Genomic DNA, 15,514 nt, shown 5'->3' with positions numbered 1-15,514 from the left:
AGATGGATAGATTCTTGATTAGTACGGGTGTCAGCGGTTATGGGGTGAAGGCAGGAGAATGGGGTTAGGAGGGAGAGATTGATTAGACAATAGACAATAGGTGCAGGAGTAGACCATTCGGCCCCACATGATCAATGTGATCATGGCTGATCATCCACAATCAGTACCCCGTTCCTGCCTTCTCTCCATATCCCCTGACCGCTATCTTTAAGAGCCCTATCTAGCTCTCTCTTGAAATATCCAGTGAACCGGCCTCCACCGCCCTCTGAGGCAGAGAATTCCACAGACTCACAACTCTCTGTGAGAAAAAGTGTTCCCTCATTTAAGTGGAATTAAATGCTACTGTCCTTTGCTGTTCTAGATTTAAAATGAACCACTGATAATATTCATCAGAAAATGTGTTATGAATGCATTATTTTTACGACTAAAAGCTGATGTCTGACTAACACTCAGCAGAACAAATGTCATGAAAGGTATAATAATAATTCATTCCTGTCTTGATTATAAAATATAATTTGACCCTTCCAAAATGTCATGGATTTTTTGACCTTTTGCAAAGAATTAAGAAGTGGATCAAGGTGTTTGAGAAAAATTATATACGTGAAGAAAGCTAAATGTTTATTAGTCATAATGTCATACAACATGGAAATCCACCCCATTTGTTCAGGCTGACCAAAATGCCCCATCTAAGTTAGTTCCATTTACTCGTGCTTGGCCCATGTCCCTCAACATCTTTGACTGTCCATGTATCTGTCCAAGTGTCTTTTACATGTTATTACATTACCTGCCTCAACTACCTCCTCTAGCAGCTTGTTACACCCATATACCTTCCACCTTCTGACTCTTATGTTGGATTTGTTTAAACCGTTCATGTACACTATTCAACTTACTAAAAACATAATCACTGACAACATGATTATTGACCAAAAACTCTGAGCAAATAGACAATAGCAGTAGGCAGGAGTAGGCCATTCGGCCCTTCGAGCCAACACCGAAATGTGGTAGAGTGCGGAATGTAGTTCACCAGCATTGTGGTGTTACAGTTCCAGAGAAGAAGTCTACAATAAGGTAGGTTAGAAAATCAGAACTGACCTCCAGTTGGTAGACAAAAGTGCTGGAGAAACTCAGTTGGTGCAGCAACATCTATGGAGCGAAGGAAATAGGCAACGTTGCCTATTTCCATAGATGCTGCTGCACCAACTGAGTTTCTCACCATTTCTTCGTCCAAAACCCTTCTTCAGACGGATGGTGGGGGGGGGGGGGGGGGGGGGAGGAGAAGAAATCTGAGGAAAGACCCTTTTGCCATAGAGGGAGTACAGAGAAGGTTCACCAAACTGATCCCTGGGATGTCAGGACTTTCATATGAAGAAAGACTGGATAGACTCGGCTTGTACACGCTAGAATTTAGAAGATTGAGGGGGGATCTTATAGAAACTTACAAAATTCTTAAGGGGTTGGACAGGCTAGATGCAGGAAGATTATTCCCGATGTTGGGGAAGTCCAGAACTAAGGGTCACAGTTTAAGGATAAGAGGGAAGTCTTTTAGGACTGAGATGAGAAAATCATTTTTTACACAGAGTGGTGAATCTGTGGAATTCTCTGCCACAGAAGGTAGTTGAGGCCAGTTCATTGGCTATTAGAGGGAGTTAGATGTGGCCCTTGTGGCTAAAGGGATCAGGGGGTATGGAGAGAAGGCAGGGATGGGATACTGAGTTGGATGATCAGCCATGATCATATTGAATGGCGGTGCAGGCTCGAAGGGCCGAATGGCCTACTCCTGCGCCTATGTTCTATGTTTCTAAGAAAGGAGAAAGGAGAAAATCAGAACTGACCTCTAGCTTATGGAAGGACCACTCAGAAGTTATAGAGTCATCGTCATACAACACGGAAACAGGCCCTTCAGCCCAACTTCTCCATGCCAGCCATGATGCCCATCTGTATGTGTCCCACCTGCCCACATTTAGCCCATATCCCTCTAAACCTTTCCAATTAGTAAGTCTGATGAAGGAAAGAAGCTTTTGATTGATGCATTGGAGTGTTTCGTAGCCAACAACACTGAGGATCCAGCTGCTCTCCCATTATCATCTTCTCCTTTTGCTTCCAAGATGGTACCCAACCCAAGCGACTATTTGTGTGCTAGCCACAGGAGCAGATCCACAATCACACATTACAATTGATCACCACTCTTAAATCTCTACTCCTGCAGCAACATTCCTTACTTGACCCTGGGACTAGTCATGATCGAACTTTGCAGGCTTCACCTTGCACTGGACGTTATTCTCTTATCTGTATGTGAATATACTTGGCCAATAAACGTATTCATTCATTCATATATCTGTACACTGTACATGGCTCGATTGTGATCATGTATTGTCTTTCTGCTGACTGGTTAGCACGCAACAAAAGCTTTTCACTGTACACGTGGCAATAAACTAAACTGAAACTGAAACTGAACTGCCAAACTCGTTGATTTTCATTAAGTGCTGAATAAGGACGGCACATGTGGGTTGGACCCTGGAGGTAACCTTGTGCTTCACAGACAATAGACAATAGGTGCAGGAGTAGGCCATTCGGCCCTTCGAGCCAGCACCGCCATTCAATGTGATCATGGCTGATCACAGATAACCACCTGACGGAAGATTTGATGCAAGGTAGACAAAAATGCTGGAGGAACTCAGCGGGCGAGGCAGCATCTAAGGAGAGAAGGGTCTTGACCCAAAATGTCGCCTATTCCTTCTCTGCATAGATGCTGCCTCACCCACTGAGTTCCTCCAGCATTTTTGTCTACCTTCGATTTTTCCAGCATCTGCAGTTCCTTCTTAACTAGAAGATTTGATGCAAGTCCTTTGTCTCTGCATGATATGAGCTTAAAAGTTAAACCAAATGAAATTGAAATTGAAAGTTGGTAAAAGCCTGAATGTGTTGGTATGTGGTGGAGTAGCTGCCATCATTTACTGAATCATTAACCTGGCTGCTGCTTTTCCAGCATTTGCTGTTCGTTGGAATGTGTTTCACATTATTGGAAATTGTGCCCTAAATACCTATATTGTTTTCTTTTTCTTCATGTAATCACATCAAAGAACTTTACTGAGTCTTTTTTTTTCCCATCGAGAAAATGTTGAAAGATTTCAATGCAGAACAATGAACTGACGAGCTGGGATTTAAGCGACTACCTGTGTTTTATTTCCACTGAATCTAGTATTATATTTAGTGAGTAGCAGGTGAGATGGGGGGGTTGCTGGACCTGCTGCAGATTCCTGCACGCTCCTGCCGCTTGTCCGTCCAGTGGATTAGCAGCCAAAGCCAGTCCCCGTTGCGTGAGGTGCCCATGTTAACCCGGCTCCAGTGGGAGCAGATGGTACAGGTCCACGACTGGTTTTGTGATGGCTTAGAATATGTGAGTGCCTTTCCCTATGGGGTCCTTGTTAGGTGAGGCACACCAGGACCTGCTGATATATAAATGCTGGCATCTTCATATGTCAATTTACAGCAAAACAGTTTTATAAAATGTCCCCTCCAAAGCCGCCTTGACAGAGCCACCGTGGTGTATAGCATGGACACAGGCCATTCAGCCCAACTCATCCATGCCGACCAAGATTCCCCAACTAAGCTAGTCCCATTTGCCACAGATACTCTATAGCCATCACCCTCTGAGTGAAAAGGTTGCCCCTCTTAGCTAGATAGGGCTCTTAAAGATAGCGGAGTCAGGGGATATGGGGAGAAGGCAGGAACGGGGTACTGATTGGGGATGATCAGCCATGATCATATTGAATGGTGGTGCTGGCTCGAAGGGCCGAATGGCCTACTCTTGCACCTATTGTCTATTGTCTATAACGTAAATCTATGGCGTCAGCTTCCTGAATCTCCAACCCTGGATAAATGTGCACTCACTCTGTCTATTTTCAAGATTTTATTTGTCTCTATAAGATCACCCCTCAGTGTCTTGCGCTCCAAGGAATAAAGTCCGAGCCTGCCCAGCCTCTCGCTATAGTTCAGAATCTCAAGTCCTGACAACATTCTCGTAAATCTTCTCTGCATTCTTGTGCAGGAAGGAACTGCAGATGCTGGTTTAAACCGAAGATAGACACAAAAGTCTGGAGTAACTCAGCGGGTCAGGCAGCATCTCATTCTTTTCAGCTTAACTAATTTCAGATATCAGGGTGACCAAAACTGGACACAGTACTCCAAATGTGGCCTCACCAATGGTAATTAGCAAACTCCTGGCAATTGGCAATGCAATCCTCATTGATGTAACCTTCATCCACAAGTGCATATTCTTGCCAGAGACGTTCTTGAATAGTTTGTTCAAGTTCAAGTTCAAGTGAGTTTATTGTCATGTGTCCCTGTATAGGACAATGAAATTCTTGCTTTGCTTAAGCACACAGAAAATAGTAGGCATTTACTACAAAACAGATAAATGTGTCCATATACCATGATATAAATATATACACACATGAATAAATAAACTGGTAAAGTGCAAATAACAGAAAGTGGTTATTAATAATCAGAGTTTTGTCCGAGCCAGGTTTAATAGCCTGATGGCTGAGGGGAAGTAGCTATTCCTGAACCTGGTTGTTGCAGTCTTCAGGCTCCTGTACCTTCTACCTGAAGGTAGCAGGGAGATGAGTGTGTGGCCAGGATGGTGTGGGTCTTTGATGATACTGCCGGCCTTTTTGAGGCAGCGACTGCGATAAATCCCCTTGATGGAAGGAAGGTCAGAGCCGATGATGGACTGGGCAGTGTTTACTACTTTTTGTAGTCTTTTCCTCTCCAGGGCGCTCAAATTGCCGAACCAAGCCACGATGCAACCAGTCAGTATGCTCTCGACTGTGCACCTGTAGAAGTTAGAGAGAGTCTTCCTTGACAATCCGACTCTCTGTAATCTTGTCAGGAAGTAGAGGCGCTGATGAGCTTTTTTGATAATTGCGTTAGTGTTCTCGGACCAGGAAAGATCTTCAGAGATGTGCACGCCCAGGAATTTGAAGTTCTTGACCCTTTCAACCAAAGACCCGTTGATATAAATGGGGCTGTGGGTCCCCCTCCTACTCCTTCCAAAGTCCACAATCAGTTCCTTGGTTTTGCTGGTGTTGAGGGCCAGGTTATTGCGCTGGCACCACATGGACAGTTGCTCGATCTCGCTTCTGTACTCTGGCTCATCCCCATCAGTGATACGCCCCACAACAGTGGTGTCGTCAGCGAACTTGATTCGCTACGCACTGTGGTTCGCTACGCAGTCATGGGTATAGAGTGAGTACAGCAGGGGGCTGAGCACGCAGCCTTGAGGTGCTCCCGCGCTGATTGTTATCGAGGCTGACACATTTCCACCAATACGAACAGACTGTGGAAGTCGAGGATCCAGTTGCAGAGGGATGTGCAGAGACCCAGTTCTGCGAGTTTGGTAACCAGTTTGGAGGGGATGATTGTGTTAAATGCCGAGCTGTAATCAATGAATAACAGCCTGACATATGAGTTTTTGTTGTCCAAGTGGTCCAGTGCGGAGTGGAGGGCCAGCGAGATCGCATCCACCGTTGATCTGTTGTGGCGGTACGCGAACTGCAGTGGGTCCAGATTTTTGTCGAGGTAGGAGTTGATTTGCTCCATGATCAACCTCTCAAAGCACTTCATCACCACCGGCGTTAGTGCCACTGGTCGATAGTCATTGAGGCACGTCACCTTGCTCTTCTTGGGCACCGGTATAATTGATGCCCTTTTAAAGCAGGTGGGGACCTCAGACCTCAGAAGTGAGAGGTTGAAAATGTCCGTAAAAACTCCAGCCAGTTGGTCCGCACAGGTTTTTAGAACACGACCGGGTATACCATCAGGTCCAGGTGCTTTTCGGGGGTTCACCCCTCTGAAGGGAAAAATATTCCTCATGTTACATAGAAACATAGAAACATAGAAAGTAGGTGCGAGAGCAGACCACCAGGTCCGTCGAGCCCGCACCGCCATTCGCTCATGGCTGAACACTAAACAGACACACTTACCCACAAACAGTAGACACAAGACACAGAACACAAGACACTACCCTCCCCTTTATACCGCTATCACCCCTCTCCACCCCAAAAACCTCGTGATCTCCTGGGAGAGGCAAAAAACCGGATAAAAACCCAGGTCCAATTCGGGAAAAAAATCCGGGAAATTCCTCTCCGACCCCAATCCAGGCGATCGACACTTGTCCAGGAGATCACTCAGGTCTTTCTATACTAACCATACCTAGGTCCATATCCCTGCCCTCTCCCCGTAGCCCCTTATCCCCTTGGCAGCTAAAAAAACATCTATTTTAGTCTTAAATATATTTAAAGTTTCTGCTTCCACTGCTCCCTGGGGCAGTGAATTCCATAAATTAACCACCCTCTGGGTGAAGAAGTTCTTCCTCATCTCCGTTTTAAAAGAGCCCCCCCTTATTCTGCAACTATGTCCCCTAGTTCTAGTTTCCCCGATCATTGGGAACATCCTCGGTGCATCCACCCGATCAAGGCCCCTCACGATCTTATATGTTTCAATGAGATCGCCTCTCATTCTTCTAAACTCCAAAGAGTAGAGTTCCAGCCTACTTAACCTTTCCTCATATGTCAATCCCCTCATTGCAGGAATTAATCTTGTAAACCTTCGCTGCACTGCCTCCAGGGCTAGTACATCCTTTCTTAAGTATGGACCCCAGAACTGTACACAGTATTCCAAATGTGGTCTCACTAATACTGTGTACAGCTGCAGCAAGACCTCCGTGTTTTTATACTCAATCCCCCTAGCAATAAAGGCCAAAACTCCATTGGCCTTCCTGATTGCTTGCTGCACCTGCATACTAACTTTTAGTGATTCATGTACTAATACCCCTAGATCCCTTTGCGTTGCATTACAACGCAGCTCCTCCTCATTTAGAAAATAACTTGCCCTATCATTTTTTTTCCCAAAGTGAATGACTTCACATTTATTAGTATTAAACTTCATCTGCCAAGTTGTTGCCCACTCACCTAGCTTATCTATATCCTTTTGCAGACTCTTCCTATCCTCCTCATCCCCTACTTTTCCTCCCATTTTTGTATCGTCCGCAAATTTTGATATATTACACTTGGTTCCCTCCTCCAAATCATTTATATAAATTGTGAACAACTGGGGTCCCAGCACCGACCCTTGCGGAACCCCGCTAGTTACCGGTTGCCATCCCGAGTATGAACCATTTATCCCCACTCTCTGCTTCCTATTTGTTAGCCAATCCTCTACCCATGCTAATATATTACCCCCAATCCCATAATTTTTTATTTTTAGCAATAGTCTCTTGTGTGGCACCTTGTCAAAAGCCTTTTGGAAGTCCAAGTATACCACATCCACCGGTTCCCCTTTATCCACCCGGGTTGTTACTTCCTCAAAGAATTCGAGCAGATTCGTTAAACAGGACTTCCCCTTCACAAAACCATGCTGGTTCTGTCCGATGAAGTCATGTTTATCCAAGTGCCCCGTTAGTGTTTCTTTAATAATTGTCTCTAACATTTTACCCACCACCGATGTTAGACTAACCGGTCTATAGTTACCCGCCTTCTGTTTACTTCCTTTTTTAAATATAGGTGTTACATTGGCCATTTTCCAATCCACTGGGACCGTTCCTGCCTCCAGGGAGTTTTGGAAAATTATCACCAATGCATCCACAATCCCCACCGCTATCTCCCTCAAGACCCTTGGATGTAATCCATCAGGCCCAGGGGATTTATCCTCCTTCAGTCTCATTAATTTCCCTAATACCACCTCCTTGGTGATCTTAATAGTATTTAGCTCCTCCATTCCTACCGCCCCCTGTTTATCCAGCGTTGGAATATTTTTTGTGTCTTCTATGGTGAAGACTGATACAAAATACTCGTTTAATGCCTTTGCCATTTCCATGTTCCCCACCAACAACTCTCCAGTCTCACCCTCCAATGGACCAACGTTCACCTTAGCCACCCTTTTTCTTTTTATATAGCTATAAAAACTCTTACTATTAGTTTTTATGTTGTTTGCTAAATTCCTTTCATAGTCTATTTTCCCCGTCTTAATTAATCTCTTAGTTATTTTTTGCTGACCTTTAAATGCTTCCCAATCCTCTACCCTCCCACTATCTCTGGCTACCTTATATGCCCTTGCCTTCAGCCGAATACTATCCTTTATAGTTTTACTGAGCCATGGCTGACTGTTCTTACCCTTACCCCTTTTTTTCTTCATAGGAATAAATTTTTCTTGAAGGTTATACAGTAGACCCTTAAACGTACACCACTGCTCATGTACCGTCTTATTCTTGAGTCTGCTATCCCAGTCAACTTTGATCAGCTCATTCCTCATACCTTCATAATCCCCCTTATTTAGACTAAGCACCCTAGCCTGAGTTTCAACCTGCTCCCCTTCTATTTGAATATGGAATTCGACCATATTGTGGTCACTTGTTCCCAACGAGTCCCTAACTATGATATTTTTAATTAATCCTGCTTCATTACACAGGACCAGATCCAAGATTGCCTCCCCCCTTGTCGGTTCTGTGACATACTGTTCTAGGAACCCGTCTCTAATACATTCTATAAACTCTTCCTCTAGTCTACCCTGCCCAGTTTGGTTTGCCCAATTAATATGAAAATTGAAGTCCCCCATGATTACAGCAGTTCCCTTTTTACATGCGTCAACTATTTGCAGATTTATGTTCTGACTAACAGCGTCACAGCTATTTGGAGGTCTATAAATTACACCCATTAGTGTTTTTTTTCCCTTGTTATTCTCTATCTGTACCCAAGCTGTTTCACTATCCTGATCCTTCAACGCAATATCCTTCCTCTCTATTGCCGTTATTCCCTCCCTTATTAAAAGGGCCACCCCTCCTCCCTTTCTTTCCTGTCTATCTTTCCTAATTGTCGAGTACCCCTCTATATTTAACTCCCAGTCCTGATCCCCTTGCAGCCATGTCTCCGTAATGGCCACAATATCATAACTATATATACTTAATTGCACCGTTAATTCATTTATCTTATTACGAATACTCCGTGCATTTAGATAAAGCACTTTCAGATGATTTTTACTACCCTTCCTTTCCGTTTTTGCCCCTTTTACATCTAGAGCTTTATCTTCACACATTCTGTCTCCTGTCACTTTTTGACTTTCCGCTTCCCCACTGATACCCTGCTCTATTTCCTCTACCCCTGCCGTTATTACCCCCCTTGATACCTCCCCCCCGCTACTTAGTTTAAAGACCTCTCTACTGCCCTAGTTATATGATTTGCCAGGACCCCAGTCCCAGCACCGTTCAGGTGAAGTCCGTCCTTACAGAACAGATCCCCCCTGTCCCAGTACTGGTGCCAGTGGCCCAAGAAACCAAACCCATTATTCCCACACCAGTCTTTGAGCCACGCATTCAGCTTTTTAATTTTACGTACCCTCGCCGATTTGGCCCGTGGCTCAGGTAGCAATCCGGAGATCAGTACCCTCGAGGTTCTGCTTTTTAATTTATTCCCTAACTGCTCAAACTCCTTCAGCAGATCCTCCTTCCTCGTCCTTCCTATGTCATTGGTCCCCACATGGACCACGACCACTGGATCCTCCCCCTCCCACTGCAAATTTCTCTCCAGCATCGCAGAGATATCCTTAACCCTAGCACCGGGTAGGCAACACAGCCTTCGGGACATGTTCTGCTGGCCGCAGAGAACCCTATCTACCCCCCGAATAATACTATCCCCTATCACTACGGCATTTCTTCTAACTCCCCCCTCTTGAATGGCCTCCTGATCCACGGTGCTGCAGCCAGGTTGCTCATCCCTCCCACAGCCCCTGATCCCGTCCTTACATTGAGTAAGAGCCTCGGTCATGCTTGTCAGGGACAAGGGCTGTGGCTCCTGCCACATCTCCTCCTGGTTCCCCCTACCTGCCTCGCTTATGGCCACACCTTCCTTTCCTTGCTCACTGCCTACTGAATTAGTTAAACTGGTCGGTGTGACCATCCCCTGGCACAAAACATCCAGGTAATACTCCCCCTCCCTGATGTACCGCAGCGTATGAAGTTGGGTCTCCAGCTCATCAATGCGGAGCTGGAGTTCCTCTAGCCTCAAACACTTACTGCAGCTGTAGGGATCTTCTACTTCAATGGTGTCGACAAATTCCCACATCTCGCAGTATTGGCACATCTCCTGACCGCCCATCTTATATAAGTAATTAACTGGTCCTATTTAAGAATCCCCTACTGTATTGATACACCCCTTATTTATATAATCCTACCTCCTATAAATGGGAAAGTACTCACCCCAGCCGTAAATTACCTACTGGTTTGGCTGTCTAGTGGTAATTCCGTCCGCTCTTCCTGTCTGGTCCACTGCTCCCTTGCAGTGCGTGGCAAACCTCTTTGCCTCTGTTAGTCTCTCGAGCCGCGGCTCCGTCCGTCCTCCCTCGGCGACAGCACCTGTGGCACCGCGGTCGTGACTCCCTTCCGTTCCTGCAGAGCCTTCCTGTCCTGGGCGGAGTCTGCAGCTAACTGTGTGCTCACGTCCGGTAGCTCACGTCCGGTAGGTCAGCCTCACGTCTCCGGTCTCCGGTCTCCGGTCCCTCGTTAGCGCAATCAGCAAGCGTTAGCAATCAGCAACAGTTTTCAACTGTTTTCCCGGCACTGACTCACTTCTCTCCTCCCACTTGGGCTAGAGCCAATCAGTCGTATCTCTTGCTAATCTCCTCCAGCTGCTGCTGTTGTTGCTCCCAAAGCTACAGCAGTTCGGAGTCTAGAACCAGGGGTCACAATTTAAGAATAAGGGGTAGGCCATTTAGGACTGAGATGAAGAAGAATGTTTTCACTTTGTGAATCTGTGGAATTCTCAGCCTGAGAAGGCAGTGGAAGCCAATTCACTGGATGCTTTCAAGAGAGAGTTAGATAGAGCTCTTAAAGATAGTGGAATCTGGGGATATGGGGAGAAGGCAGGAACGGGGTACTGATTCTGGATGATCTGCCATGATCATATTAAATGGCGGTGCTGGCTCGAAGGGCTGAATGGCCTACTCCTTCACCTCTTTATGTTTCTATCCTTGTCTATCAGCCATTGTCGGATGCTTCAACTCAAGAAGTAGCATTATTCATTCACACATTGTGGTTTTGGTGTTCCCTGTTAATAGGATACGAAGGCTGCTTCATTGGAGAGAAATATCAGAGATCTGGAAGATGAAATTCAAATGTTAAAGACAAATGGAGCTCTGAGTATTGGGGACCGCGAGGAGGAGCTGAAGCAAATGGAAGTTTACAAGAGTCACTCAAAGTTCATGAAGAATAAGGTACTCGTCTCAGCTGCGGCAAGATTTATGCATCTGATGATGTACAAACACCCTAGTGAAGTTTATTTTGTTCATTCCTGATATTGTTGTAGCTTGATTTAACTAAGTTAAATGCACAAACCTTAAGGCTCGAGTGTGTTTAATTGTCACATGTACTGATAACAGAATTCTTACTTGCAGCAGTGTCACGGGCCTGTAAACACAATAAACATAGATCATTTTTAATAAAAAAGTATATTCAATAAACCGGATACCTAAAGGGAGAGAACAGCTGTCCCAACCGCTGCCCGAGAAACTCATTCCTACCTCACATAGAAACATAGAAAATAGGTGCAGGAGTAGGCCATTCGGCCCTTCGAGCCTGCACCGCCATTCAATATGATCATGGCTGATCATCCAACTCAGTATCCTGTGCCTGCCTTCACTCCATACCCCCTGATCCCTTTAGCCACAAGGGCCACATCTAACTCCCTCTTAAATATAGCCAATGAACTGGCCTCAACTACCTTCTGTGGCAGAGAGTTCCAGAGATTCACCATTTTCACTGTGTGAAAAATGTTTTTCTCATCTCGGTCCTAAAGGATTTCCCCTCTATCCTTAAACTGTGACCCCTTGTTCTGGACATCCCCAACATAGGGAACAATCTTCCTGCATCTAGCCTGTCCAACCCCCTTAAGAAATTTGTAAGTTTCTATAAGATCCCCCCTCAATCTTCTAAATTCTAGCGAGTACAAGCCGAGTCTATCCAGTCTTTCTTCATATGAAAGTCCTGACATCCCAGGAATCAGTCTGGTGAACCTTCTCTGTACTCCCTCTATGGCAACAATGTCTTTCCTCAGATTAGGAAACAAAATCTGTGGAGACTCACCCTCCTGTCTCATTGATAAAACACCCTACGGTGTTTTTGTGAAGTTGTCATGTGAGTACTTTCCCAGTCCAAGACCGCTATCGCTGCCTTACAGCATCAGAGACCCAGGTTCAATCCTGACTACGGGTGCTTGTCTGTGCCGAGTTTGTACGTTCTCCCTGTGACTGCGTGGGTTTTCTCTGGGTGCTCCGGTTTCCTCCCACACTCCAAAGATGCATAGGTTTGTACATCTTCATAAGTTACTTGGCCCTGATACAAATTGCAAATTGTCCTTAGTGTGTAGGATGGAACAAGTGTATGCGTGATCATGGCCAACGTGGACTCCACTTGTGGGAGAGTCTTGGACCGGAGGCCACAGCCTCAGAATTAAAGGACGCTCTTTTAGAAAGGAGGTGGGGAAGAAACATCACCCATTCCATTGTGGTCAGAAGCCAACTTTAATTTTATTATTTTAATTACAGATCGATCAGTTAAAACAGGATTTGTCCAAGAAGGAATCGGAACTTCTGGCCTTACAGACCAAGCTGGAAACGCTGAATAATCAAAATTCTGATTGCAAGCAACATATTGAGGTGCTCAAAGAATCACTCACTGCCAAAGAACAGCGGGCTGCCATACTTCAAACTGAGGTACACTTAGCATTGTGGAGTTAGGTACCACTCAGCTTGTTTCTTTGTTAAACTGTAATTTAACTATCCTTTATTGCAGTAGAAGTTCACAGCAATGCATGGTCAAAGAATGTCACTAGGAGCTTCCAGCATTAATGTGCAGAAGAAAATCTTTCATGTAAAATCCGAATTGAGCATGGAAGCTTTTTTTATTACAATGGATGGATATATATATATATGTCGGTTGTTCTTGTTTTCAGTTTTGTCCAAACAATGTGTTATAATGGGGAAAGAGCAAGGATGTGTGACAGAACATCATTCTTAGACAGAAGTAAACAAAATGAATGAATGAATGAATGATTGAATAAGTTTATTGGCCAAGTATTCACATACAAGGAATTTGCCTTGGTGCTCCGCCCGCAAGTGACAACATGACATACAGTGACAGTTAGGAGTGACACATAAAACATTAAACATTAATAATAAACCAGACATTTGGAAGCATGCAAGACTAAATTGGGTGGTCAAAAGGTCATAAGTGATAGGAGTAGAATTAGGCCATTCGGCCCATCAAGTCTACTCCGCCATTCAATAAGGCTGATCTATCTCTCCCTCCTAACCCCATTCTCCTGCCTTCTCCCCATAACCCCTGCCATCTGCACTAATCAAGAATCTATCTATCTCTGGCACGAACCTTAAGGCAGCATATTGAATCGTTGAAAGAATCCCTGAAGGATACAGCATGGAAACAGGCCCTTCAGCCCACCAAGTCCATGCTGACCATCGATCACCCATTCACACTAGTTCCATGTTGTCCCACTTTCCTATCCAATCACCCACACACTGGCATGATGGTTACTTGGTGGGCCGAAGGGCCTGTTTCCATGCTGTACCTCTGTCTGACCATCTTTATGTGATTAAAAAATGCAGATTGTTCACAAAGATGGTTCTATCTTGTTGCATGTCTCCTCAGAGTTGTAATGTTTGTTTTAGGTAGACATGAGATGGTTTTGACATTGGCATATCCATTGTGGGCTGAAAGGCCTGTTCTTGCACTGTCCTGTTCTATATTCTTGTGCTGCACTGGTCTAGAATGAAAAGCAATCATTCTGGCCACTTTCCTTTGCTGCATGATTGGTGACTGCTGGAAACATCCTAGTCGCAGGTTTATTAACATATGAGAAATATGTGGAAGCTAATTTAGTACTTTGAGGAAATTAGATAAATGGTGGGAAAATATTGTGGGTGTGACTTTGGAGTGGGAGTGCAGGACTACAGTCAACAGCAGTGATGTCAGTGTGAAGGACTACGTCAGTGCTTGTATCTCTCTGCTTTTTAGGGGCAGCCCTGTCCTAAACATTCAGTTCCTTCCCGAGTTAACCTGCGTGCATCTGCCCCCTTGTCATTACCATTTTAAAGATAGCAGAGTCAGGGGATATGGGGAGAAGGCAGGAACGGGGTACTGATTGTAGCCATGATCACATTGAATGGCGGTGCTGGCTCGAAGGGCCGAATGGCCTACTCCTGCACCTATTGTCTATTGTCTATTTACCCAGTTTGTGGAAACAATAGACAATAGACAATAGGTGCAGGAGTAGGCCATTTGGCCCTTCGAGCCAGCACCGCCATTCAATGTGATCATGGCTGATCATCCCCAATCAGTACCCCATTCCTGCCTTCTCCCCATATCCCCTGACTCCGCTATCTTTATGAGCCCTATCTAGCTCTCTCTTGAAAGCATCCAGAGAACCGGCCTCCACCGCCCTCTGAGGCAGAGAATTCCACAGACATATCCAACAAATATTTCTGTGTAGATATAAGCCTGTTAAAACAGCTTCCTTTATTCCTTCATAACACGGAATTCTCTGCCACAGAAGGTAGTTGAGGCCAGTTCATTGGCTATATTTAAGAGGGAGTTAGATGTGGCCCTTGTGGCTAAAGGGATCAGGGGGTATGGAGAGAAGGCAGGGATGGGATACTGAGTTGGATGATCAGCCATTATCATATCGAATGGCAGTGCAGGCTCGAAGGGCCGAATGGCCTACTCCTGCACCTATTTTCTATGTTTCTATGATACTGTCAAAATGTTTGGATTTTCACTAAAATAAAGATTTGTTGTCAAGGGTTGTCATTTCTTCACGCAGTGATCAGACCATCACTCTCCCAATTATCTCTCCATGATGAATAGTTCTGATCTGGAGGAGCTACGCGTTTGAATCTAACTTAACAAATTATTGAAAAACTTTGAAGCAGGTTTATTCATTTTCAGTTTCAAGTTGTGTTAGCTCTGCACTTAATGTTCCTCCCTAGACACCTCATTTATTATTTTTTATCCTGCAAAATAACAGCATCAAAACAGGTTAAAAACTAGATTCAAAGTTTTCAAATTTAAGCATGGGTAATTTTTAGAAATGGGTAAAGATGCCAATTTCAACCTAAATTGTTTTTTTCCCTTTCCTTTGTGAGCAATGTAATAACGACGTCTTTGAAGCCTGTGAAGTGGCAAAGGTCACTTATGGTCCCTTTGTGGTATAAATGGAGAGAGCGAGCTAATGTTCGCTGATCATTGCAGGAAGCAATTTGGGGGGAAAATTAGGTGTAATTGTCTCTCCATGTGCAAAGTATTTTATCAGGGAAGGCAAACAGGGCACATTCAAAGTTGTTGGCTGGATGTTTTCTGGAAATGGGAGACTTGGAAAGCTTAATAATGGGTTAAAAGATAATTTAGTCCAATTCACAGATACATTTGACCACAGTTTCAGCATATAAGGTGAGG

The 15,514-nt window shown here is 44.7% G+C and overlaps 1 protein-coding gene across 8 annotated transcripts in view; it reads left to right on the top strand.

The window, feature by feature from the left end:
• The window catches only part of erc2 (ELKS/RAB6-interacting/CAST family member 2), a 569,575-nt gene that overhangs the window by 136,315 nt on the left and 417,746 nt on the right, over positions 1–15,514 (top strand). For all 8 annotated transcript variants that reach the window (XM_033036569.1, XM_033036567.1, XM_033036568.1 and 5 more), the window contains 2 exons: positions 11,107–11,262; positions 12,592–12,759. In XM_033036569.1, the coding sequence (XP_032892460.1) occupies positions 11,107–11,262; positions 12,592–12,759 (324 nt within the window). The remainder of the gene's footprint in view (positions 1–11,106; positions 11,263–12,591; positions 12,760–15,514) is intronic.

Source organism: Amblyraja radiata, chromosome 18 (genome assembly GCF_010909765.2).
Source record: "Amblyraja radiata isolate CabotCenter1 chromosome 18, sAmbRad1.1.pri, whole genome shotgun sequence".
Classification (NCBI taxonomy): domain Eukaryota; kingdom Metazoa; phylum Chordata; class Chondrichthyes; order Rajiformes; family Rajidae; genus Amblyraja; species Amblyraja radiata.
Note: the sequence above shows the minus strand (reverse complement) of the source record. Positions and strands in the feature narration are given on the sequence as shown.